General features: G+C 37.9%; 1 protein-coding gene across 2 annotated transcripts; it reads left to right on the top strand.

Moving 5' to 3' along the window:
* LOC113508911 lies at positions 1–27,924 on the top strand. Of its 2 annotated transcripts, XM_026892087.1 has the most exons (28): positions 1–120; positions 536–625; positions 1,494–1,532; positions 2,603–2,783; positions 3,492–3,659; positions 4,428–4,582; positions 5,308–5,434; positions 5,952–5,962; positions 9,029–9,148; positions 10,046–10,069; positions 10,830–10,838; positions 11,370–11,532; positions 12,248–12,431; positions 12,996–13,007; positions 13,892–14,010; positions 14,363–14,368; positions 15,192–15,197; positions 15,311–15,316; positions 15,972–15,977; positions 16,496–16,676; positions 17,897–17,982; positions 18,848–18,853; positions 19,734–19,739; positions 20,073–20,176; positions 20,698–20,769; positions 21,582–21,700; positions 27,292–27,443; positions 27,878–27,924. In XM_026892087.1, exons 1-27 carry the CDS (start codon positions 49–51, stop codon positions 27,431–27,433), a joined length of 2,214 nt encoding a protein of 737 aa, XP_026747888.1. In that variant the 5' UTR covers positions 1–48; the 3' UTR covers positions 27,434–27,443; positions 27,878–27,924. The 2 variants fall into 2 exon arrangements, with proteins under 2 accessions (XP_026747888.1, XP_026747887.1); XM_026892086.1 differs by lacking the exons at positions 1–120; positions 536–625; positions 1,494–1,532; ... (3 more) ...; positions 5,308–5,434; positions 5,952–5,962 and adding exons at positions 7,542–7,564; positions 7,674–7,679; positions 8,049–8,060; positions 8,157–8,165 and having other exon boundaries at positions 9,027–9,148.

Here is a 27,924-nt window from a genome sequence, read left to right on the forward strand (position 1 = left end):
ATGTAAAACGCGTTTATTGTTAATTTCATCCGTGTCACTGAAGTTAACATGCAAAAAAAGCTGTTCGGTTTATTTTATTTTCTACATTGTTTTACTGTTGTTAGGAGTGGGTATCCTCCAGTAAGTATAAAGGCTTTTTTTTCTTAGTTAAGCCGTTTTTATCCAACTGCAAGGCTATTACCGCATAAGTGAATCGATCACAGGTTAAGCTACGCTTGACGTGGTTAGTCCATTGATGCGGGACCATCTTTGTCATAACAAGTTCCTCCGTGTTGCGCAAGGCACGTTAAATTGTGGGTCTTGGCTGTTATTCCTACATCTTAGACAGTCGTTATGGATAGTCAGAATTTTGATAAGTCTGACAGCCAGTCTAACCAAGGGGTATCGTGTTGCCCAGGTAACTGGGTTGAGCAGGTCAGATAAGCAGTCGCTCCTTGTAAAACACTGGTACCTTAGCTAAATCCGGTTAGGCTGGAACCTGACCTCAACATAGTTGGGATAGGCTGGGATGATGATGAAATATGCTTCATTATAGATTGGAGATGAGGTACAAGCTGGAAGCGTGTTACTCCCGGCGTCTCGTCGAGGACGGTATCTCGCCAACATAGTGCGAAGACAGGCAGTCGTAAGTAAAAGTTTGTGACATACAGTATGTAGGGATAACCCTGCCCGATCCTTGAAGGATATGTAAGTGCCTTATCAGATGTGGCAGAAAAAGTATTAAAAAGAAATTGAATTGAAATGCGGTTGTCTATAAAGTCAGTTTACTGCACTGACGGTAAGGACTTGTGTGACCTACTGATGTTTACTCTGAGTCTGGGTGTCTTTGTGCATGTGATTTGCATGTTTGTGAAAAAATCCCGCGAGACAAGAATTAATACATTCCTTACGGAGGGAGTCGTTTTTCTTTTTAATAAAAGTGCCGTGACAGATTTAGTAGAAAAATCGCTTGTCTGTAAAGACGGTAATTGAACGTGACAACGTCATAAGAAAAACAATTGACACCGCTTTAAATAACGCCACATTTAAGTTTAACAGCTCATCGAATTATTAGATGTCACGTCAAAAATAAAAGTCTTCATATTAACATTAAAATATATTTATTTAGCACAGCATTAACGACAAATACTGACCTTGAATTTTGGGATTTAGGACGGACAGGTTTTGTTAATTGATCGTCCCACTGCTGGGCACAGGCCTCTTCCCGTATGGGGAAAGTTTGAGCATTGATCACCACGCTAGCTCACTGCGGGCGATTTGAGATTCTAATATTTTGAAACAAAGTTTCCTCACGATGTTTTCCTTCACCGTTTGTCAGTGGTGTCTTAGAATAATTTAAAAAGTACATATGACTTTGAAAAAGATTTGTTTCGCATTGATACTCTGCTTGTGTATCAATCCATGCTGCGGTTGGCCACAACATTTTTAATACCTACATTTGTAAAATATTATTATTCATAAATCAAATTAATGTGATTCCTTTTGGTGTTTAGGACGGCACTGGGATAAAATTCAACAAGGATGCAGATAGGGTAAGAATGATATAATTAATATTCCACAACTTTTACACATCCACGAAAGCTTGTCCTGAGTCTGGGTGTGTTTGTGAAACACAAGACGGACACAAGGATACTAATATATTACTAGCTACCAAATAAACTACATCTAGAGAATAAAAGAAAAGATAGGGATATGAAATAAGACGGGCTCTTCACGCCAATGACTGGCAAGAAGTGCCCAAGGATCGGGTAAAGTGGCGTTCTCTCGTATCAGAGGCCAAGACACAATTTGGGTCACTGAGCCAACGGAGTAAGTAAGTATGTATGAAAAATAAATATTTTCCCATTCACAGACCTTACCAATATGTCCACAAATGTTATTGAAAATCGCTTGGCCGTTTCGGAGATCATTTTCGCACACCATGACACAAGAATTTTATATATTTAAAGAAACGCCGGAATATAATAACCTTCATCATCTCAGCCTATAGCAGTCCACTGCTGGACATAGGCCTTTCCATAATTTCTCCAGCGCGACCGGTTCGTTGCCACCTGCATCCAACGGGACCCAGCGGTTTTCACCAGGTCGTCGGTCCATCTGGCAGGTGGCCGTCTCACGCTGCGCTTGGTGGTACGTGGTCTCCACTCCAGAACTTTTCTGCCCCATCGGCCGTCCGATCTTCGCGGCCCGCCCGTTGCCACTTGTTGGTAATATATTTTTGAACCGTTTGGGGTCGAAACGTTCGGGACATGGGGACCAGGTGCACGAGTTCTTTATAAAGAACTCGCAAAGCGTTTGGTCGACTCTACACGTGATCAGAAGGCTGGTCTATATTTTGCCTAAAGAATTAGCATTGCCATACCACGTGGCAATGCAGCCAGCCTTCTGGGCACGTTTCCCGACTTTGGCAGGGATGAAGCTGTTTTTTTTGACGCTTTGTAAATTATGTATTTTTTTTTTTCATTTTTTATTGATATATAATTAGTTTTAAAAATGAAAATATTAAGCTTAGTTTAAAGAAGATAATTCGAAGAATTCTTGGTATCTCGACGCGTTTAGTCATTTCCTATGTATCTTTGACGAATTAATTACCTATTACTAGATGAACGCCGAAGCCAAGAAGAAAGTGGACGTTCTATCTGAAGAACTACTCCCTTATATTATAGCAGAGCAAGAACGCAGAACTACTTTGTATAAGAGAGTGATGACGGCAATACAAAATGGGGAAAAAGGTGTTACTATAGCCGAAATCAGAAACAAACCGCCAGCGATTATACGAAAAGGTATGTTTAAGATCGAAACTAGCTATTACTTGGACTCAAACATGCATCGAAAATGATCAAACGGGATAAAATCTATCCTATATTTTGATAGTAACTGTCGTGAGAATGATTCATTATTCGGTCATCGGTTCACTAGTCGGGCTACCCCGATAAATACGCATGAGTAAACCGTTACATCATTTAATAAATCTATCCTATGTGTTTTTATCTGTGTAATACCAAGTTTCGTCCTCATACGTTCAATGTTTTTTGCGTGAAAGAGAAACAAACTTCGTTACACCAAGACATTTCTTGCCCACTTTTACCCCAAACAGCTTTAGAAAAACTTTCTCGATGTTTTCTTGTAATTCATCTTCAATATAAAAAAATAAAGATGTCCTCTCGACCCCGCTTGAGACACGGGCGTTGCTCATATTCATACTTTTTATTAAATTAGATTAGTAAGATTTAAAAATAACATTTTAAAAAAAGTGACGCGGGACGGGACGGGAAGTTTCACTTCATAATAGCCGGATGGTTGTGGTCACCACACCAAGCTCTATGAGCGCGACGTGTCAGGTTCGATCCCCGCGTAGGACAAGCGTTTGTGTGATCTACGAATGCTTGTCCTGAGTCTGGGTGTCTTTGTGCATGTGACTTGAATGTTTGTGAAACCCCCGCGAAGTCTTTGGTTTCATATTTCATCTTTTATATTTTGCCTGTTTCTAGGTCTTATGTACAGATGTCCTACAAACCGCGCTCCTAAGGAACCAGATGGTTCCGGAGTCATCATGTGTGAGGAGAATATTGAGCCGACACCCATCATGTACGAGTCCTGTCTCAGCGCAGAGGATAAAGAACTCTTTGTCGCTGATAATAAGTACTTCTTTTGCAATCGTGAGTATTGAAGTACTTATGACGTTTTTTCTGTCGTCCGGGAGCAAGATGGGTCGATGACATAGTAAAGATCTCGGGTCGAGTCTGGATGCGGCTTGCACAGGACTGTAGAAATTGACACGAGAAGGGGAGGCCTATGCCCAGCAGTGGGTTGACAAAGGCTGTGGATGATGATAATGATGATGGCTTTTTAGGCTTTTTTTAAGATTTATCCAGTTTTTTATTTAATTTCATTTATTATTATATGATGGTCACTTGGCAGGCAAATGTTCAGCAGTGGACGAATACGGGCTGATGATGATGATGATGATGATATGCAAAAGCAAATATAAACCGTTAATTAAACACTTATTTTTATTGCGCAAATAAGAACAGAATTTAATATCACTGAAAGCTGCTAAAACATTACTTTTAAAGCAATCGGAGAGAAGTGTCTTAAGTCTTAATTAAAGATCTCAGCTATTTCCATTCTAAATTTCATCGAAATTGGTCACGCATTGCATACGAGCTCACATACTTTTATATTTATAGTATTAGATATTAACTACCTATATTTTTTTTCTAATTTCAAGTTTTTTCAAAAAGTATTTTCTCATTTCTCTTGAATTATTTTTAAATTTGCTACCTCAGAACTTCGAACCAATTCTTTTTATTTTCATTTAACGTAAAACAGCTGTCATTTACTCATCTCACTCAGTTTTCATTTGAACTCGATTACTTTTGATATTGCACAAATATCGTTATTTAAAAATCGACCTTTTTCCCCAGGGCACAAAGTCGAAGGTCCAGATCTACCACGTAACGGCACAACCGTCATAGGCTGCGCGCCATGCGAGCGAACCTCACTAAACTACACCAGTCAAAAGTGCGCCTTGGAGGACACCGATGATGTGGTAGTTCATTATCGGTACTACCCAGATAGGGTGAGTATCAGTTAAGTAGTTAATGACAGCTAGCCGAGTGGTTGAGGTCACCACGCCAAATTCTAAGCGCGACGTGTTAGTTCGATCGCGTAGGACAAGCATTTGTGTGATCCACGAATGCTTGTCCTGAGTCTGGGGGTCTTGTGCATGTGACTTGAATGTTTGTGAAACCCAAGATGCATTCCTTAATGCGGGAGTCGTTTAAAAGAAGTAAGAGGTAACTGGACGACAATGCGACAGAAGTCCGTTACGGTAATACGGCGTCAGCTTCGCCCGTACTGTACTTTCAATTATCGTGAACTAGCTTTTCGACCGCGGCTTCGCCCGCGTCGAGGTCGGTTATATCGCGTTTCCAAGAGAACTCTTCAAAACTCCGGGATAAAAACTATCCTTTGTTCTTTCTCAAGGTCAACTCTATCTCTGTACCAAATTTCATTAAAATCTGTTCAGTGGTTTAGACGTGAAAGCGTAACAGACAGACAGAGTTACTTCCACATTTATAATATTAGTAGGGATTAAATTAAAGTGATTTTAAGTCTCTACCACTAAGCTTTTTACTAGCACGTGATGTTTTTAGCCTCTATTTTTCAATTGTTCTTTTAAATCTATCTGACTTAATAAACAGATTTATATTATGCCATAGTCAAATACCCTATTAACGTGTCATTATACGTAGGTCTTTTTCAACCGAGAATTATGTATATTGATGGCCAATTTTTTTTCAGACCTACAAATTTGTGACTGAATTGGACCCAGATCGCGAGGTTTGTGAACATTGGAACCCTTGCCAAGTTGGCTACATCTTCAGTCTCCCAGGACCTGATACAGCCACACCAGCGAGCGAACTTTGGCGTAAGTATGACAATTGCCCTGGCTTCGTTTTGGACATGTTCCGTCGAGGAAGTTTGCACGTCTGTTTGACCCTAACATTGTTGGGAAACGGCTAGAATGATGGTGAAAATTTGAAAACATGTGCAATATTCACAAGATTTTTGGGAAGTCTGCCCAGCAGTGGGACACAGTAGGTTAGATAAAAAAAAATACATTTGATCATCTACGGCTGCCTTATTAACTTCAAAATCTTAGGCTTCGCTGTTGAGTGTTAAAAATATATGCTGTAAATATAAATTAACTATTGTGTGTAACTATGTAGTATGTATGAATTATTAAAATAGTATATTTAATTTTAAATTTCAGGTGATTATTGTGAGTATCAAATAATTTATTAAACTTACCAACAAAAATCTTTCAAATCAATAAAAAAAATATTACATCAATTGGAGTGTTAATAATGGTCTTGCAGCTCTATGCATGGATTTATATGCACGAGGTGCAGGTTCAGTCCCGACGCGGGCAAAGTAGAAATGAGACTTTTTCGAAGTTATATGTATGTACTTTCTTAATTAATCTAAGACACCACTGACAAATGGTGAAGGAAAACATCGTGAGGAAACCTGGATTACAAATATTGGAATCTGAAATCACCCGCAGTGAGCTAGCGCGGTGATCAATGCTCAAACCTTCCCTATACGGGAAGAGGCCTGTGCCCAGCAGTGGGAAGTACACAGGCTGGTAATATGAGACATATTTTTTAGATTTCATATTGATATTTTTCTGAAACAAAATATTCTCTTTCCATTTTAATTAATGTTTATAATTTATTTTTCACAGCTGGAGGCAAGTTTTAATGGAATTCTACTTAAACTAAACTAATTCAGTCGCAATATGGCTGTACGCAATACGTTAAATTCAAGAATTTTTTTCGATGTGTCTGTATTGAAAGTAATTAATTAAATGTGTTTTGTTAATTTTGCAGATACCGACGAAGGTAAGAAATTAAAGTTACACGATACACGGCTTTTAATTAAACTAGCTGTTGCCCGCGACTTCGTCCCCGTGGGTAGAAGATATAAGTTATGATTTAGGTATACCTGCCCGGTTTTTTTTCACATTTTCCATTATATCTTAGCTCTTATTAGTCGCAGCTTTGAGCTTGGTGGTTTATAGCCTAAAGCCTTCCTTGATGATTGGTCTATTCAACACAAAAAGATTTTTTCAATTTGGACCAGTAGTTCCTGAGATTAGCGCATTCAAAAAAACAAACTCTTCAGCTTTATATATTAGTATAGATATAGATTAGTAAGTCAAAATCAAAATCAAGACTTTTTGTTTTAAATAGGCTGTTTTCCAGGCACTTTCAAAACGTTACAATAATGAGTCAAGTTGCTCGGTTCCAGTCTTACACTATCCGCTAACTTCAACGAGGAAATATAATATAATAAATTTTGGAGCTCGTGGCTGAGCTATAACCGCATAACTGAATCGATCACAGGTTAAGCTACGCTTGACGCGTTTGGTCCGTAGATGGGTGACCATCTTTGTCATACCGAGCTCCTCCGTGTTTGGCAAGGCACGTTACATTGTGGGTCCCGGCTGTTATACCTACATCTATGACTATGACAGTCGTTACAGCGCTAGGTAGTCAGAAGTTTGAAAAGTCTGACAGCCAGTCTAACCAAGGGGTATCGTGTTGCCCAGGTAACTGGGTTGAGGAGGTCAGATAGGCAGTCGCTCCTTGTAAAACACTGGTACTCAGCTGAAACCGGTGCGACTGGAAGCCGACCCCAAGATAGTTGGGAAAAGACTAGGCCGATGAGTAACTATCGTGAGAATGATTCATTATTAATAATGCAACTTTGCTCGCTCGCCCGCCGCGTTAGCTCATGATTAAGGACTCCGGTTGGGTCCGAAACTAGTCGGAGTATCTACGACCGCCCAGGACAAATGTTTGTGTGATGAGCACGATCATTTGTTCCGTGTCTGGGTGTATTTTATCTATATTATGTATGTATTTAGAAGTATATAAGTATGTTCCTCACTTGTCTAGTACTCATAATACAAGCTCTGCTTAGTTTGAGACTAGATGGCGTTGTGTGAAAGTTAGGGAATATTAATACTATATTCAATTTGCAGAGATTTCACGTAAGTGATATTTTTACAATATTTATAATGTTATTAAATTTGTATTTAATGGTAATAGTTTAACACTTATATCATTTAAAATTAATTTCTAAATCTTTTGTTGAAACAGGTGAAGGTAATGTTAATTTAAATTAATTTTTTTACAGTTTAGGAGTCATTTTTTGAACATGTTTGTGTATTTGTCTCTTCTTGATGCTTAAACTGCTGGACCAATTTTAATGAAATTTGGTATGGAGTAAGCTGATAAATTGGATAAATATAAAGGCTGTTTAGCTGAACGTTTGAGAAGAAGTTTAATGCTTTAGTAGTGGGTAGTGAGTTAGTTATGAGCAACTCTTGTTAGATGATAATAAGCTACAATTGAACTGTCTTTAATTGAAAAATATTTCTTATTCTTGTCTTTATTTGATCGAATATCTAACGGCAAACGTATTAGCATATTAAAAACTATTTTAAATTCTTTTTATTATTTACTTTTTCACAGAAATTGTTCCGCGTAAGTATTTGTTTTTACGTTTTTATATAAATTGTATCATTTTAAATTTTAATGTATTTCTACTTTTAACTAAAAATGGTTTTTATTTTATTATAGCTGTGCCAGGTACGACCAAAAATTTTTTTATACACACTTATAACATAAAATCAATTTTTTTCTATTATTTCTGGTTTTTAAACTCCAGATGCAAAGAGAGGGCGGTCTGTTTGTATGTCCCTGGTTTCATAGCTCCCGAATAGCCCCCATTTCAATTTAGTTTACTTTGGGCCAAAGGTTAATTATACGCAAGGGTTCTTAGACATGTTTGATAAATAATTTTTCGACCACAGATTTTAGTACCTACAGCATTTATGATTATTAATTGCGTGATATTGCACCTAAGTATATTATTACGCTAAGACTGAATTACCTCATTGTAATATAATTTACTTAACTTTCATTAATTTTATCTATCTTTTTATATATATTTAAATAACACCATGTCTGGTGTTCATACTTTCGCATGCTGCGTAAGGCATAATGTGTGGAACTAAATTTGGCTTAAATACTAACATCTGTCTGTACCCATATTTAAAGCGAAATAAATGATTTGATTTGATTTGATTTGAATAGTTATAGGGGTTAAAAAATGAGCAGGAATAACCGAATGTCTGAAAATATACTGAAAAGGTGATTAAAATGAAAGCGAGAGAATTAATCGAGAGAGTTTTAAGATTCATTTGGGGATACATTTTTTACCATCACATTTCTTGTATGTATATTTGTTTGTCGTTCCGGTTGGATTTTTGCAACTCAATTTGAGGCACTTCCCGATAAGCTAGCAGGCTGAAATTTTCAACGCACCTTCAAACCCGATGACAATGCAATTTACAACTGCAAAAACGGCTGGACCGATTTTGATAAAATTTTAATGAAGTGATATTTAAAAAACTTATGTTTTAAATCCAATAATTATTATTTTTACAGAGGATGATAAGAATGAAACTACATTCCCTGCTGAGAGTTATATTACCAGTACAAGAAGAGTTCTTATACCTAATGGCTATGCCTACCATGGAATAGGCAAATATATGCCTAATGGACAACGGGTGAGTAACCTTCTAATATATACATTCCCGAGTCACGATGTTAGTTACCGTACTCCTCCGAAACGGCTAAACCGATTTTTACCAAATTTTATATGTTTTTTCAGTAGGTCTGAGAATCGCCTAACATCTATTTTTCATACCCCTAAGTGATAAGGGTTGCTCATACTAAAAAAAAAAAAATTTTTTTGGTCGAAATTTTTTGATTTATGTTTTTTTTTATAATGTGGCATTAAAAAATACATACAAATTGAAATAATTTATTAGGCAAAAGAACGTTTGCTGGGTCAGGTAGTTGTAATTTTAAATTATCGTCTGTCCAGCTGTTGGTCTAGTGGTTAGCCGTGAGAGGCCCTGACAACTATACCAGAGGTCGAGTCCCACCTGTGGAGAGCATGATGATTTATTCTCTGTCCGGGTGTACTTCATTTATTTGTCTGTTTTTAGAAATTTTAGAGATTGTTTAAGTGTTTTAATTGAAAGTAATGAAAAAATGGATTATTTTACCATAGAAGCCTTTTCCCAACTATGTTGGGGTCGGCTTCCAGTCTAAGCAGGTTAAACTAAATACCAGTTTTTAATAAGGAGCGACTGCCTATCTGACCTCCTCAACCCAGTTACGTGGGCAACACGGTACCCCTTAGTTAGACTGGTTGTCAGGCTTTCTAGCTTCTGCGTACCTGTAACGACTGTCAAAGGTGTATACAACCGAGACAATTTAACGTGCCTTCCGAAACACGGAGGAACTCGTTATGACAAAGATGGTCGCCCATCTACAGATCGATAGTTTCAAATGTAGCTTAACCTGTGATCGATCAACTTATGCAGTTATTGCTTGTCCGCGAGATCTTCAAATTATGCTTGTTTTAAAGAGTCTTAATTTAAAATTATTTATTTCAGAATCGTATTGCCGGTAAAGAGGGTGTAAGTATAAGATTTCATTTAACTATACTAATATTATAAAGTTTTTTTATATAGGGCCAGTTGGTGTAGTGGTTGGTGAGCCTGACTGCTATACCAGAGGTCGTGGGTTCGATTCCCACCCAGGACAAATGTTGTGTGATGAGCATGATCATTTTTTCTGTGTCTGGGTGTAATTTATCTATAATGTGTATGTATTTAGAAATATATGTATAAGTAAGTTTATCAGTTGTCTGGTTACCATATCACAAGCTCTGCTTTGCTTGGGATCAGATCACCGTGTGTGAGTTGTCGCAGTATATATGTTATATTATTAGGGGTTATCCCAAATTTTTACAGCTGATTTAATTCTATTGCCGCTGTTCAAATATAAAATGAAAATAAAGAAAGAAGATAGGTTTTGGAATTGGATAGCTGACCAAAATTTGTTGTTAATAAATAATAATAGAATTAAAACATTTTAAAACCCACGTTTTTAACTGTGAATTCGAAATTTATCAAAATCGGTACAGCCGTTTTTAAAGCTGTAAATTGCATTGTCATCGGGTTTGAAGCTAACCTGAAAATTTCAGCCTGCTAGCTTATCGGGAAGTGCCTCAAAATTGAGTTGTAAAAATCTAACCGGAACGACAAACAAACAAGAAAGTGAGTGTATAAAAACGTGGGGAAATGATTTTATCTCGCATATTTGTACGGAATACACAGTAACGCGTGTACTTTCGCACTTGATTAATTTTATTCAACAATAATTATTTATTTATAGGTGTTGAGGGTAAGTTGCAATTAATAATAATACATTATTAAATTTTAAGAAACTGGTCCACTTAACATGTCTCATATATTTTGCATAATTATTTTTACATACATTTTGTATCTACTTTGTATTTTTCATGTCTGTTCTCCCATAGAGCGGAGGTGAGTGATACCTAGTAGATGCCCCATCACATTTTATATTAAAGTTCTCGACGAGGCCCCTGCATGTTGGACCTGTGACCCCGTTCACGCCTTTAAAAACGACCGGGTCTCTTCTCATGAAGTTAGCCCGTGAATGAAAAGAGATAAATTATTTTGTATGCGGTCTTTTGAAAATGTATGATTAATTTGAGGCAAATTTATTTGTTATCTAATAAATTAGATTATTTTTCGCCATGGCGGCTTTTCGGTTTTGTTAATCACTGCCATTTGGTATACAATTCTTCGGCAGTCTTTAGAAGAAAAAGATTTTCAAACATAACTAAATCCAGGTCATGTTACAATGAAATATTAATTTATTTTTGATTTTTCAAAATTCATAATTTCACAGACTTACAACAATATAGATGTTGTACACGAGGAAGTTGGGAATTATGTGAAAATAACCATTAAGTTCTCTCCTCTACGACCTTTGGACGCAACGACGTATTACGTCCGATTTGAAAGCTTGGAGAAGAAGAATAGCTTCGTACACATACCTTTGGTTACTATCAGTAAGTTATTTCATATATTTTTTAATTAAAATTAAATTATTCTACAACAAAAAGTTGCTGAACCAAAAATAGTTGTTAAAGATAATTTAATTTGCAACAAAAATTTGAATACTTGTTTGTGATCGAATCAATAATTTAAGAGATATATCGTAAAAACCATTTCAATTAGCACTGTTCACAAGATGGCAGCCGTGGGACAAGAGTTGCAACCCCACAAACTTAGTTTTAGCCTTCAATACCGGAAATCCAAAAGATTAAAGTGTCTTAGAGAGCAATGGAGCGCGCTATGCTAGGCATCGAAGCCCAAGACCGAGTCCGAAATGTGGATATCCGAAAAGGAACCAAAGTTCGAGACGTCGGTGACACAATAACGAGGCTGAAGTGGAGCTGGGCAGGCCACTTGTTCAGATAAAGTGACGGCAAGCGGACTGAGCCGGTGTCAGAATGGTGGCCAAGGCAAGGCAAAAGAAGCGTCGGTCGTCCGGGAGCAAGATGGAGAGATGACATAATAAAGCTCTCGGGTCGAGTCTGGATGAGGCTGGAGAGAACTGTAGAAATTGGCACGAGAAAGTGGAGGCCTATGCCCAGCAGTGGGAGGATAAAGGCTGTATACGATGATGATGAAACATCTGAAAAATAAAATTGCGTTATGCTATTACGAGTCCTACTATTGACTTTTTTACATCTATTAATTTTTTGATCTATCTATTTCTAGATATGGGAATCACCCGACTAGCGCCACAGGTTGTGGAGGTGTTACCAGGACAACGTTTGAATATGACGACATTGTATTTCACTTGCAATAAGTGCGTTGTTCGTGGTATCATGCTGAGAGGCGATGATGGCACTGTCAAGAATGTGGACATTGACAAATACAGGATCAGAAAGTTCACCGACGAGTAAATACTGTTTTTTATTAACACTAAAGATTGTCAAAACGTCACAAGATCAGGGCCCCAATTCTGCTATTTACAATGGCCGATGAATGAATGAACATTGGCTTAAAATGTCACTTTTCGTATTCGGGTGATTCTTCGGAAAAAATACACTAGTTAAGGTCATATCATTATCCTCACCAACTGGTTCACTTCACTATGATGCTTAAAATGTTTTAATTCTTACTTCATCTAATAATAGCCGTAGTACTTTACAAGCTTAGGTAAAAATAATATTAAATCAAGCAATCTGCAGTATGAAAAATTAGGTGAGGATAATGATGTTCTTAATTTGTGTTACTCTCTTCCGGAGAATCACCCATTCTCTTAAGCATTTCTTCTACATAATAATTAGAAATTTAGTGTGGGACGATACAAAAAAATAATTTTCAATTATTGTGTTAGCATAATGCTTATTAGAATATTAATAATTTCTAATTTAATCCAATTAGAATCGGGGCCCTGAAGGTTTTTATGAAAGTTGAAATAATTGACGAATTATAACGTAAATATGTTTTCTTTTTCCAGGAAAGGAATGGAGTTGAGTATATCTACGAGATAATATTAATAATTATTACCTGCCTATATACGTCCCACTGCTGGGCACAGGCCTCTTCCCGTATAGGGAAGGTTTGAGCATTGATCACCACGCTAGCTCACTGCGGGCGATTTCAGATTCCAATATTTGTAATCCAGGTTTCCTCACGATGTTTTCCTTCACCGTTTGTCAGTGGTGTCTTAGATTAATTAAGAAAGTTCGTAATTAATAATCAAAGATCCATCTCTTTGCTCCTTCGACTGCACGGATAGCCGAGTGGTTGCGGTCACCACGCCAAACCTATTAGCGCCACGGGTTGGTTTAATCACCGCGTAGGACAAGCATTTGTGTGATCCACGAATGCTTGTTCTGAGTCTGGGTGTCTTTTGCTACTCAATTTTGAGGCACTTCCCGGTAAGCCAGCAGGCTGAAATTTTCAGGGTAGCTTCAAACAAGATGACAATGAAATTTACAACAAAAAAAACTAGTTGACTGATTTTGAAAAAAAAATTAATGGAGTGACATTTAAAATCGCGGGTTTTTTTTAAATTTATTAATTATAATATAATAATAATAGTATATAATATATCCTGGAACAACTCACACACGGTTATCTGATCCCAAGCTAAGCAGAGCTTGTGTTATGGTAACCAGACAACTGATAAACTTACTTATATATTTCTAAATACATACATATTATAAATAAATTACACCCAGACACAGAACAAATGATCGTGCTCATCACACAAACATTTGTTCTGGGTGGGAATCGAACCCACGACCTCCGGTATAGCAGTCAGGTTCACTCACCACTAGACCAACAGGCCAGTCGACAATTGGAAATCTATCTGACGGATTTACTTAATATTTTTTTATTTTTTTAAAGGCAATCTTACGTTGAAATAGATTTCGATGAAATGTCTCCACATAACTTTGGTGACTACTTCCTAATGATTCAAAACGATGATGGCGGTGAAGAAAGGATAAAAGCCTTAACCATTAAAGGTATGTTATCAATTACATTCTTAAATTAATATAGATTTGACTGCACGGATAGACAAGTGGTTGAGGTCACCACGCCAAACCCACTGAGCGCGACGTGTTAGTTCGATCTCGTAGGGCAAGCATTTGTGTGATCCACGAATGCTTGTCCTGAGTCTAGGTGTCTTTGTACATATGACTTGTGAAACCCGAGACACAAGGATTAAATTCCTTACCGCGGGAGTTGTTTTAAAAAAAAACACATCAGTTTCATTCGTTCGATTATTTTCTTTTGATATAATGATTGTAACAATGTTAATTGTCTAGAGCGGTTGTTATTAAAATGTTTACTAATAAAGATTCTTTATTTTTCTAGCACCTCGTAAGTATTATTATAATCGTTTTTTTTGGATTTTGTGCCGAATTAATAAAACTAGAACGGGTATTGTTAAGACTTCGCTGTCGATTCGACTGTCTGTCACGATGCTGTGGGTTATAAAACTATGATGGCTTAATAGGGATGATGACTGGGTATAAAAGGAAAAAATCTAATTAGTCCCTCAGTTAGATAATTGAAAAGTATGAGACACGTATTTTTTTCCTTTTTCTGAGAAACTAGAATTGACAAAGATTCACTGCTTTGAAGTTTAGGAGAGGGGGCTTGTGACGTAACGATATGGTAAAATTTATACATAATCGTGACGTCACGCGTAAGTTTCATTTACTGTAATTTGGTCAATTTATGTTTGCGGGACAAATAAAAAAATACGTAACCATTATTATTCAGAAAACTGCAAGACGGACACTAAAAAAAAAATTGTCGTCATCCCTATTATAAAAGTGTCGCAAATCTATGTTTCCATACAAAAACATGGCAAAAAAATGAGGATACGCATCCGTTGCTAGGGTCATACATTTGGTGAGAGAATTTTTTTTTCAAAACTGTTTTTTTAGCGTCTTTGTACGAATATTCGTTTAACGTACAAATTGCGGTCCAGATTTCTCATAATTTGAATTTGTAATAAATAAGTAAGTCAAATGATTATTGTTATAAGCCCAAGTTGCCCCTCCGCTGGGCAAAGACCTACTTCCCCTCTTTCCATTTTTTCTTTCTAGGATAAGGAATTCAAAACTAGGTCAAATCTAGTTATTTAATTTAATAAAATTTTCTTACCGTCTTTAATATTTGTATGCGTTCTTTTCAGAATCTGGTAATATTTTCTTTTATACTATTTTTTATTTATCAAAAGTCATAAAAACATTAATTTTTTACTATATTAATATCTAATAATGTATAATAAATAACGTTTTAATTATTTTACAGATCCCAGTAAGTTTTTTTATCAGCTGCTACTTAATTAATTTTACTGTTTTCATTTCAAGTCAATAGTTTGGCAATACTAACGGCAAATACCAAAAGTGTTGCTATATGCAATACCTATTATTCACGTTTTAAAACTATACTACATTTAGTATAAATACAAAATGGATAATATACATAACTTCAAAAAATATATCTTCATCCCTTTGCCCAGAAGGCTGGCAGCATTGTCACTTATTAATAGAATCAACGGAGTTCTTTTCGACAGATTTGACATTGAGGCTCTAGACAGACGGACCGCATTTCAAATGCAATCCAACCACAAATTGCAGTTTGAATGCAGTTGACACGACTGCAGAAGAACTGCAAACTAAATATGCAGTCGTATTGCAGTTCGCCTGCAATTGAACTGCACTTGAAATGCAATTTGCAATTGGATTGCAGTTGACATACGATCCGTTTGTCTAAAGCTTGCGTATACGTCACAATTCTGTTATGTTATGCTGATCTTGATACTTCATCTGTAATATAAACTTCATAATATCATCGAGTACTTTGATCTCAAGGAAAAAAAAACGATCTAAAAAGTTTATTCTGAAAAAGAATTTTCAACTTTTTGTTTTTAATTAAGGTAATAATAATGATTTATAATCCTTTTTTGCAGACAACGGTGAGTTTTCATTTGCATTCCTTTTTCTGCATTATTTAATGAACTGCACAGATAGTCGAGTGGTTGAGGTCACCACGCCAAACCCACTGAGCGTGACGTGTCGAGGGTTCGATCCCCGCGTAGGACAAGCATTCGTGTGATCCACGAATACTTGCCCTGAGTCTGGGTGTCTTTGTGCGTCTATTTCGTTTGCGTGGACTGACTTTGTCGATTTTTGAACGAAATCCCATTTTGAAATTGGCACTACCTATTTATTTATCAACCGTTCAATCACTATATAAACACAAAATGTAAGTGAAACTTGCCACAATATATCTTGACTGTTGTCTGACTTAGCTGTTGCTGAGATCATCGCGTACAAACGCAAAGACAAGGAAAAAAGTTAAAAAAAAATAGATCAAAGGCAAAACACGTTTCTAATATTTTTTGAAAATCTGTCTGAAGGACTAAACTGTTATTATCATAAATACCTGATTCGGTATGAATACGCTTTACGAAAGCAATTTTTTCATTTTCAGCTATCAATGCACTACGTTTGCGCGTAGCATCCACCGTGGGAGATCATTTGGACAAAACTATATCTTATACATGTGACGATTGCGAGTTGAATGACGTCATGTGTCGCGGGGAGAGTGTTCTGCCGGCTGGCAGGGTCACCCTTATACCAACCTCCAAAACTGTAAATGTGAACTTCCCAGGGTAAGAGTTCCACTTATACAGCGAGGCGCTTCTTAGTAACATTAATTTGACACACATGTACAGTTCCTATATCATCGTAGCCTTTTCCCAACTATGTTGGGGTCGGCTTCCAGTCTAACCGGATTCAGCTAAGTACCAGTGTTTTACAAGGAGCGACTGCCTATCTGACCTCCTCAAACCATATACCTGGGCAAAGCAGTTGTTGTCAGACTTTCAAGCTTCTGACTACCTGTAACGACTGTCGAAGATATATGAATAACAGCCGGGATACAAAGGAACTGGTTATGACAAAGATGGTCACCCATCTACAGACCAACCGCGTCAATCGTAGCTTAACCTGATATCGATTCACTTATGCAGTTTTAGCTTAGTCACGAGCTCCTCAAAGCTCAGCAGCTCCAAATTAAGATAAAATGAATTAATTAGATTTTTAATCAATGTTAATATTTATGAGATAATATAAAATCTTTAAAAAATGCAATGAGTAAACGTAATTACTGCTGTGTTGTGTAAATAATTCCACGAATGAATTTGAGTTAAATATTCATTATTTAGTAAAAAATCTTCCAATTTGCGAACTATTGAAACCTATCATGACTCATATGATTAATGGCCACTAACCCTAGCCGTGTGTCAAATTAATGTCACCAATATAGCGCCATGTTGTATAAGTTATACCCACCCTCCGTAAACGCTTTTTTCGGCAGACGGCTTATCTAGACAGACGGAATGCATTTCAACTGCAATCCAACTGCAAACTGCAGTTCAAGTGCAGTTTGAATGCAGTTGACATGACTGCAATTTAACTGCAAACCAAACGTGCAGTCCGATTGCCCGCTGACTGCAATAGGGATGATGACTGGGTATAAAAAGAAAAAATCTCATTAGTCCCTCAGTTAGATAATTGAAAAGTATGAGACCCGTATATTTTCCTTTTTAGAAAAACTAAAATTGACAAAGATTACCTGCTTTAAAGTTTAGGAGAGGGGGCTTGTGACGTAACGATATGGTAAAATTTCGCGTAAGTTTCATTCACTGTAATTTGGTCAATTTATGTTTGCGGAACAAATTAAAAAATACGTATCCATTATTATACAAAAAACTACAAGACGGACACTGCAAAAAAAAATTGTCATCATCCCTATTAATGGGTGACGCAATAGTAATTAATAATCATAATTTATCGATATTAAATACATAATTATATACTGTATTTTCAGATTTGAAGATACTAACTCTTGCGTTTACATCGGCATCTTCAAAAGAGGAGAAAATACATACAGAAAAATCGTAGCGATCATTGAAAGTAAGTGAAAGATTTCCACAAATAAGGCTGCGTTTCTACAAGAGATGTGCGAGGATGCGTAGCGAGGGATGTGTTTGTAAAGAACCAATAGAATCGCTTCATTCACCTCGCCACGGTCAGCACAGCTCTGGTGGTAACTCAGCGGACGTCTTCGCACGACACATTTACATCGCACATCTCTGGTGAAAACGCAGCATTACTAACGCCATATACTGTCCAATCTATTAAAACTTGTAATATGATTATTAATAACTGATTGGGTATGCCAATTAGTTATGCTTCTAGATACATCCATATAGGTACATACCGTTTTTCCCACTAATATTTTAAACGTGAAAATAAGTATGGATGTTTGTTCGTCTTTCATGCAAACACTAGTAAACGAATTTAAACGAAACTTGGTACACAGAAAATTTATAACCAGGATGAATACCTAGGATAGTTTTTATCCCGATTTTATGTTCCCGAGGAATCACTTTCGGTTACAGATACAGTTACAGATAGCTATAGATAAATTACACATATATAATAAAACTTTAAATCGTTGTTCCCCTTTGTTATTCAAACATCTTTGACAGTCGTTACAGGTAGTCAGAAGCTTGAGAGTCTGACAACCAGTCTAACCAAGGGGTATCGTGTTGCCCAGGTAACTGGGTTGAGGAGGTCAGATAGGCAGTCGCTCCTTGTAAAACACTGGTACATAGCTGAAACCGTTAAGACTGCAAGTCAACCCCAACATAGTTGGGAAAAGGCTACGCCGGTGATGATACAACAATTTTTAATGATCGTACTAATGATATAGTTTTATCCTGAATATAACTGAACTACTTATAGAATAAATTAATAATTGTATTTATTTTTTCAGATAGCGGTAAGCAAAGGTTTTATAAATAATATTGCATCATTCAACTTGATTCTTACACCAATTATTTACAAAAACCCGCAAGATATATAACTCTGCTTGTAAATGGTATTCAATCTAATACCCTTAAAATAAGTACTAAAAAACAAAAACACTAATTTAAATAATACATCAAGAAATTCGTTGACATCGCTGCCGGCTGGGAGTGTGCCCAAAAGGCTGGCAGCATAGCCACGTTGAATGGCAATGCTAATCCTCTGAGCGAGGTCACGGGAAGTGTCAACAAGACGATTTGCTAGATCTTTAATAAGCGTTGATGCACTCGGCGCCCACGGCCCCAAAGTTTCAACCCCAAACGGCTGAAAGAAGTAACTACCAACTAGATTACTATCTTTGCGCCGTTTGAGATTCTCAACAGCCGCGTATATATGTAGATTGTAAATATCAATAATATGTAAATATCTTGCTAAATGAATTAAAAATTTAATACAAATAATGTATTAAAAAGAAGCCTCGGTCGTCCGGGAGCAAGATGGGTTGATGACATAGTAAAGGTCTCGGGTCGAGTCTGGATGAGGCTGGCACAGGATCGTAGAAATTGGCACGAGAAAGGGGAGGCCTATGCCCAGCAGTGGGAGGATAAGGATGATGATGATAAATGTATTTCAATAAGAACATCAGACGAGACTCAAACCAGCGACTATTGGTTCAATTTCCGAGGTTATTGGAGAAAAGAAAGCCAGCCCCTATTGGTGGCTCTCACGTGCTTTTTTAGGCCGACGCACGTGTAAACAGCATTGGACAACCATTCTTGCTCCAATCTGAAGACCAAGGCTTGAAACATAAAGAAAAGTGATTAAACTACTTAATGATTTATTAATTATTCTAGCTCCATGTAAGTAAAATTTATATCTTAGTACGATAGTCATAGCAATATGTAGTAGTTTTTAAGTGGATCTCGGCTGTTATTCCTACACCTTTCACAGTCGTTACAGGTAGTCAGAAGCTTGAAAGTCTGGCAACCAGTCTAAACAAGGGGTATCGTGTTGCCCAGGTTACTGGGTTTAGGTAGTCGCTCCTTGTAAAACACTGATACTGATAAGCCGACCCCAACATAGTTGGGAGAAGGCTAGGATGATGATGAATGAATTGGCTATAAGAGGCATCTAAGCTAGAAACCTTGAAATAAATGTCATCAAAACAGAGGTTTAATTCTTTTGTTTTGCAGCTGTGACTGTTGAATTCGCCGGTCTTATACCGCCGCCACAGGAAGGGGAACAGTTTGAGCAGGAGATCAAATATTCTTGCACTGGAGATTGCAGTGTAGAGAAGGTACAAATAACTATATTCATTTGTGGGCGCGGCACTATCAGTTAAACGTGGTGGATAGAAACAGAGTTTTTTGTTAAGGTATTTTTTTTAATAAATATGACTCCGGATTATAAATCGCTGTATCCCCTTCATCGTTTACAAGCTAAAAGAAAAATTACAAATGCTTTGTTTGGAAGTCTGTCCGAAGTACTTCTCATTTTTTTGTTAAATTGTCTTGATTCGATATGTCGCGATGCAATATTTTTATTAACACGTTGGCTAGAATAAGTAATACACTAAAAAAAAAACAATAACTTAAAAAGGCATCAAAAAATTAATCGGCATCGCTGCCGGCTGGGAGTGTGCCCAAAAGGCTGGCTTTTATTTTTGATTTTTAGTTTATTACTTCTTTTAAGTGCATGTAGATTGTAAATATCATTAATTTGTATATATACTTCTCATTAAGACATGTTATTATTTCTGGTATACTAACAAACAGTGTTAGCTAGACAGTTTTTGTTAAAACGAGTTCTTTTTTTCAGGTGAATGTCAACGGTATACCACTTGAGACAAATACGAGAAGATCGAATGTCGGATCCATAGCGTTCTATGTGGTAAGCTAAATTTTTGAGATAAAATGAGTTGCGACTAATAGGAGCGAAGATACAAAGGAAAATGTAAAAAATTAGGGCAGTTATAAATCATAACTTATATCTTCTACCCACGGGGATGAAGTCGCGGGCAACAGCTAGTATGATATGAAATTTAATTATTAATATTAATTGCCATCTTGTAAAGCAAAGAAGTATTACTTTGTACTGCAATCGCGTATGACGGTAACTCTTTGTTTTAGGTTGTGTTTGTAAATTTGCTTGCTCTACTTTTCTTCTTTAAGTTTTAAATTAAAAGAAATACCAATTTAGGGAGGATTCAATCCTGTTGTGTTCTAAATTGGAGTGCTCCTGTTTTATTCGACGACCTCCGTGGTCGAGTGGCGTACGCACCGGTGTCAAGGTGTCGCTAGCTCTGAGATCCCGGGTTCGATCCCCGATCGGGTCAATGTAAAAATTCTTATTTCTACATTGTCTCGGGTCTGGGTGTTTGTGGTACCTTCGTTGTATCTGAATTCCATAACACAAGTGCTTTAGCAACTTACTTTGGGTTCAGGACAATGTATGTGATGTTGTCCGCATTTGTTATTATTATTACTTATTTTATTGATAATCGATTAAAGATCGATCTTGGTTCGAACCCCGCGTAGGACAAGCACTTGTGTGATCGGCTAATGCTTGTTCTGAGTCTGGGTGTCTTGTGCATGTGATTTGTATGATTGTGAAATTCCCCGGCACACAAGGATTAAAATCCTTAGTGCGGGAGTCATATTGACAAAAAGAAAAAAATACTAGAAAACTTATTTTTTCTACAGTTAACGGAGAATCTCATCACAATACGGATCACAGAATTCAGCGAGCCATACGCGGGAATGTATCAAGCTATATTCAACGTCGACGGCGAACAGATTACGAAAAATCTTATGGAAATTGGGCAAGTTGCAATATAATTTTTTATTAGCCGTTGCCCTAGTCACCTGCAACAAATTTCAATCCATAGAGTCCCATAGAGCTGAAGTGAATTATCCCTAGTAGATGCCCCATCACATTGTATAATATTAAAGTTCTCAAGAAGACCTCTGCACGTTGGACCTGTGTCCCCGTTCACGCCTTTAATAACGACCGGGTCTCTTCTCATGAAGTTAGCCCGAGAATGATAAAAGAAATAATTATTAAAGCATTTATTGGTTTCAAGACGTATTGCAGCCAAACTGTGTGGCAGTTTGTCGGCGGGAATGCCGGGAATAGAACCCAATGAACGTTTGCTTTAGATTATGCAATGGGGTTGTTTCCTAGTATTCACTCTATAAAAAATACATAAATGCACCGAAAGTTCACAAAATTGGAAACACGATAAGCTGTATTATATTATTTACAACTTACCACATAATTTTTAAATAATTTATGAAATTTAAATTTGTTCAAATTCAAAAGAACGAGTAGCGCCGACTAGAGCCCGATGACGTCAGTTTAAATTTAACATTGACAATTATTTGACAATTGACAGTGACAAGTATCTTCTCAAACATTACGGTTGACACTTCTAAACCACTACTAACGGCAGACAATTCAAAACATTATTTTATTTTTGTGCTCACAAAAGGAAACAATATCGTGCTACCTAAATGTTTAAAAATATGTTTTTTTGTATGTGTGTTATAAAAAACATAATTAAAATTAAAAAATGAATTGTTTAGTATTTTTGTTAGAAGTGCGTTAAATGTAAAGGAACGTAATGTAAAGTGACGTCACAGTCACGTGATCGAGCGTTTTCAGGCCAACTTTTTAAGAACAATAGAAACTAAATTAGTTATAAATTAAACCGATTTAAGACTAAAAATTATAGAGACGGTGATTTTCAAATTATTTAGAAGCTATTTAAATAGATTTTAATAATAATATTTAATTAGAAACAACCCTATTCTTAATCGTTATATATGTCGGCGTGACTCTCTTGGGTGTCACGACAGCCGACATCGGGATAGGGTATTCAATAAAACACATAATCACGCCTCATTATCTCATTATCGTTAAGTCCTAAACCTATCTGGACATATTCCCAACAACGCCCGCCCGTCACCGCTTGCTAAGCGCGCTGGAGGGAACAAACGGCGCAACAAACTCCCCAGTCTTGCGCTGTCCAATCATTACACATTATCTAGTAACTTTACACAATCTATATTCACAATATTAACAACACAATCATCAATTAGGTCTCAACAATTACTAACTTTAATATTACGCAATAATCACACGACACGACATCTTCAAACTTATAATCCACTATTCTAAATTCATATATACCCGCGCTTCTATTTTACAACCAGCTAGTATTGGCGCGAACTATAACAATATAGGTTTTATGAATGAGGTTGCGAACTATTTATCACCAATGAGGTTTTAATTATGATTTAGTTATTTATTCTCTTGCTCATCTCCGACATAATATATAACTTTGCATTGAACGTAATGTTGTTGTATTTATGTATATGTATATAGTTGAGTGGTAGCAACTTAATGTCATTTTATAATCTATATCTATACTAATATATAAAGCTGAAGAGTTTGTTTGTTTGTTTGTTTGAACGCGCTAATCTCAGGAATTACTGGTCCAAATTGAAAAAATATTTTTGTGTTGAATAGACCATTAATTGAGGAAGGCTTTAGGCTATAAACCATCACGCTGCGACTAATAGGAGCGAAGATACAATCGAAAATGTGAAAAAAACAGGTCAGGTATAAATCATAACTTATATCTTCTACCCACGGGGACGAAGTCGCGGGCAACAGCTATTTGTTAAGTAAAAATTGATGGTTATTCGTGTATTTGCCGACAGATCGGTGCTTCGTTGTTGTGCCACGAGGACGAATTATCATTTTCTGCAGATCTCACCTCAGAGTACTCGGTTCACCACTTTAATCACTTGGTTCAGTTTCTTATTTACCGATTATGTGTAAAAGTAGCATAAATAATAATTTAAGGTTACAGAATTACAAAGTTGTTATAACCTATGTGAGAGACTGGTGCCTGAAGAAGGCATTATTCGAATTATGAGTACTAGCCAACTAATAAATATACTTTCATCATTCCCCTGCCCTTATCCCAATTATTTTATTTGGGGTCGGCGCAACATGTCATCTTCTTCCATACCTTCCTATCGGCCGTCATCTCACAAGAAACACACTTTACAGCCATATCGTCTTTCACACAATCCATCCATCGTTTCTTTGGTCGTCCTCTTCCCCTATATCCATCCACATCCATGCTTAACGCTTTCCTTACCCCATGATTTTCATTCCTCCGCATAACATGCCCATACCATGACAGCCGGTTTCACACGTAGTTTCTCTGTAACCGGTGCCACTTTCAAACTTCCCCTTATATACTCATTTCTTACTCTATCCGCTCTCGTAACACCACACATTCCTCTTAACATTCTCATCTCTGCTGCATGCAATTGTCTTTCATTCATCCCTTTTGTCGCCCAGCACTCTGATCCATACAAGACAGCAGGTCTGACAATGGTCTTATAGATCTTCCCCTTAAATTTAAGGGGAATGTGGGGGTCACAAATCGTTCCCGTTCCTGCCGCCATTTCATCCATCCTGCGTTAATTCGGTGCTTAACCGCCCGATCTATTTCGCCATCGCTCTGAATGAATGAACCAAGATACCGGAAGTCGGAGCAGACTGGAAGGCGCACACCATCAAGCTTTATAGCTTCAGGACTGGAGAGACCGCCGAAATCGCAGAACATGTATTCTGTCTTTGTTCTGCTGATTTTCAAGCCCACACTCTCCAGCTTCTGTTGCCACACCTCCAATCTGCTCTGGATCTCGGGTCCATTTTCCCCAACCAGAACAATGTCATCGGCAAACAGCATGCACCAGGGTGCCTCTTCCTGTATGTCTGCCGTAAGGGCATCCATAATCAGCAGGAAGAGGTAAGGGCTTAATGCCGACCCTTGGTGCAAGCCCACTGCCACACTGAACTGGTCGGAGTTGCCAGCAGACGATCGGACGTATGTACAAGATTGCCTGTACATAGCACGAATTAACTCCACATACTTTCCAGGCACACCTTTCTCTTTCATAGCCCACCATAACACTTCACGAGGCACCCTATCATAAGCTTTCTCGAGGTCAATGAATACCATGTGCAAGTTCTTGTGCACACGTCTGTACTTCTCGCACAGTTGACGAAGTGCAAAGATGGCATCCATTGTCCCTCGACCTGGCATGAAACCAAACTGGTTTTCAGTAATCTCACTCTCTTCTCTCAATCTTTTCTCTAACACCTTTTCCCATACTTTCATAGTATGTGACATGAGCTTTATCCCCCTATAGTTGTTGCAATCTTGAACATCCCCTTTATTTTTGAAGATGGGCACTAGCGAGCTGGTACACCATTCTTGTGGGATGTCTTCTTCATGCAACAACTTATTGAAGAACAAAGTCAGCCACACATATCCTTCATACTTTAGCACCTTCCATACTTCACCTGGTATTTCATCCGGTCCCAAAGCCTTACCATCTTTCATGCCTTTAACTGCTGTCATTACTTCCTCCATGCTAATTTCTCTTACCAATCCCTTATTAACCTGTGCCTCTTGAAGTATACCATTCCAGCCATTCTCTTCGTTCATAAGTTTTTCAAAATACACCTTCCATCGCTCTTTTATTTTGTCATCTTCACATAATAAATCTCCACACTCATCTTTCATGCATTTCATATGTATTACATCTCTTGCTCGTCTTTCTCTCTCTTTTGTAATTCGGTAGAGTACCTTTTGGCCAATAGGGCTATCTAGAGTTTCGTATAACCTCTCCTGCGCCCTAGCCCTGGCAACTGCTACCGCCTTCTTTGCTCTCTTCTTGCATTCATTGTAAAGTGCCTTTTTCTCATCTTTCAAACTTGCATTCATAATTTCTACCCCTTGCCATTCTTTAAACGCGGCCTTTTTTTCTTTAAAGACGTTTTGTACCTCTTCATTCCACCACCATGTATCCCTGTCTATCAAACCTTTACCTTTTGACTCTCCACATACGTCTTTTGCGCTTTCTCTTATACACTTTGCCATCTCACTCCAGCATTCATTCACAGATTTTCCTTCCATCTCACTCACTTCCGTCATCTTATCCACAACTTGATTCCTAAACATAGTAGCACATTCTTCCTTCTGTAACATACGCCATCGTGTCTTTGGGGGGGGTCGGTGTTTCCTGATTTTGGGCGAGACACTAAATTTGGCCTCCAAAACAATCAGTCTGTGTTGGGTAACTAATGCTTCGCCTGGCAGCACTTTGCAGTTTTTAACACAGCATAGACTCCTTCGCTTTATTAGAAAGAAGTCTATCTGTGTCGCGTGGTGGCCACTCTTGTAGGTTATAAGGTGTTCCTCTCTTTTCCTAAACCACGTATTAGTTATGGCCAGGTCGAAAGCACAGGCAGCTTGTAACAGTGCCTCGCCGTCAGTGTTCCGGTTTCCGAATCCCCGACCACCATGCACTCTCTCATATCCATCACTCTCTCTTCCTACGTGTCCATTAAAGTCACCACCTATAAACACTTCCTCATTATCCTGCACATTCATCATCAAACAGTCAAAGTCGTTCCAAAACTTCTCCTTCACACTCTCTTCACAACCTGATTGTGGCGCATATACACTTACTATGTTGAAGATGATGTCGTCCACAATCACTTTAACCGCTATCAGTCTATCATTCACTCTTTTAACATCAACCACACTTTCTTTCAACCTGTTGTCTAAAACTACACCCACACCATTTCTCTTTCCATCACTACCACAATAATAAAACTTATATCCTTCTCCTATCTCTCGAGCCCTTCCACCCCGCCATTTTGTTTCTTGCAGACACGCTACATTTATCCTTCGCCTTTTTAACACATCTGCCAGCTCTCTTCCTCTTCCAGTCATGGTTCCTATATTCCAGCTCGCACACCTCAACCTTATTTCTCTCATACTCTGGGCTCGCTTCTTATGTCGCACCCGCCCGTTCTGGTGCGACAACCCTTGTCCACTTCTCACAAGAGCCGGGTGCTGCCCCTGCGCGTCGCCTGAGGGGTACGCCCTAGCCCTATCGCTCAAGTCATTTATTCTGTCCATGTTGCTGGTAGTTTTGGCAGAATTTTTTTATGGCCGGCCGCCTGCCTGACGCCAACCCTCCTTGGGAATGCTGTTGTTGGTGATTACTCCCACCAAGAGGTTGACCCAAGGTGCAAGATAGTTTGCGGTGGGTCTGGAAATCCCTTAGTCGCCTCTTACGACACCCATGGGAGGAAATGGGGCAGCCCTATTCGAAACCGGGAACTGCGCGGCCGAACTAATAAATATACTTTATTATAGATAAATTACACCCAGACACGTAATCGTGCTCATCACGCAAACATTTGTCCTGGGTGGCAATAGAACCCACGTCCTCCGGTATAGCAGTCAGTGGCACTAACCACTAGACCAACAGGCCAGTCAATTTTTATTCAATTTCTGTTATTTTTTGTCCACAGCAACGCAGTGACCGAAGCACTCGATGCACCCCCGGCATCCAACGAAACACCGGCTCCTGCCACCGAAGCCGCGTCAAATGAAGCCGCGCCAAATGAACCCGCGCCAAATGATGCCGCGCCAAATGAACCCGCGCCAAATTAACCCGCGCCAGGTGAGTGCTCAAGCCAGCCCCTCTAAGTCGCAATCAACAATCATCAACGGCAATGAGTAACGCTCATATGACATGTATCAAAATGACATTCCTAAACCGACGTTGAAGATTGTAGTAATTCGGGGCTAGGGGGTTTTGATATTCAAGCTAATAAGGTTTGTGATAAAATTGAAGGATATTAAGCAAGTATTATGATAAAATTTATAAAGCAATTTGATACTTATTATTACTTCACGCATGATTAGAATTTCTGTGGCAAAGGCCTCTTTTTCAATACATTTTTTTTTTGTTAGTATTCACCTAATGCAGTTAGTTATATTATCAATTCCATTGAAATACTCTGCATTAGTTTGTACACTTTACTTGCATTTTAAAATTGTCTGGACTTTAAAAGAGACTGTGACCCCTGAGTTTGTTTCGACATTTTTCCTCAGGGTAGTCAGATAAGAAATGTCGGCTCCAGCGTTCTCAAAAAAGACAG

Source organism: Trichoplusia ni, chromosome 3, assembly GCF_003590095.1.
Source record: "Trichoplusia ni isolate ovarian cell line Hi5 chromosome 3, tn1, whole genome shotgun sequence".
In the NCBI taxonomy this organism is placed as follows: Eukaryota; Metazoa; Arthropoda; class Insecta; order Lepidoptera; family Noctuidae; genus Trichoplusia; species Trichoplusia ni.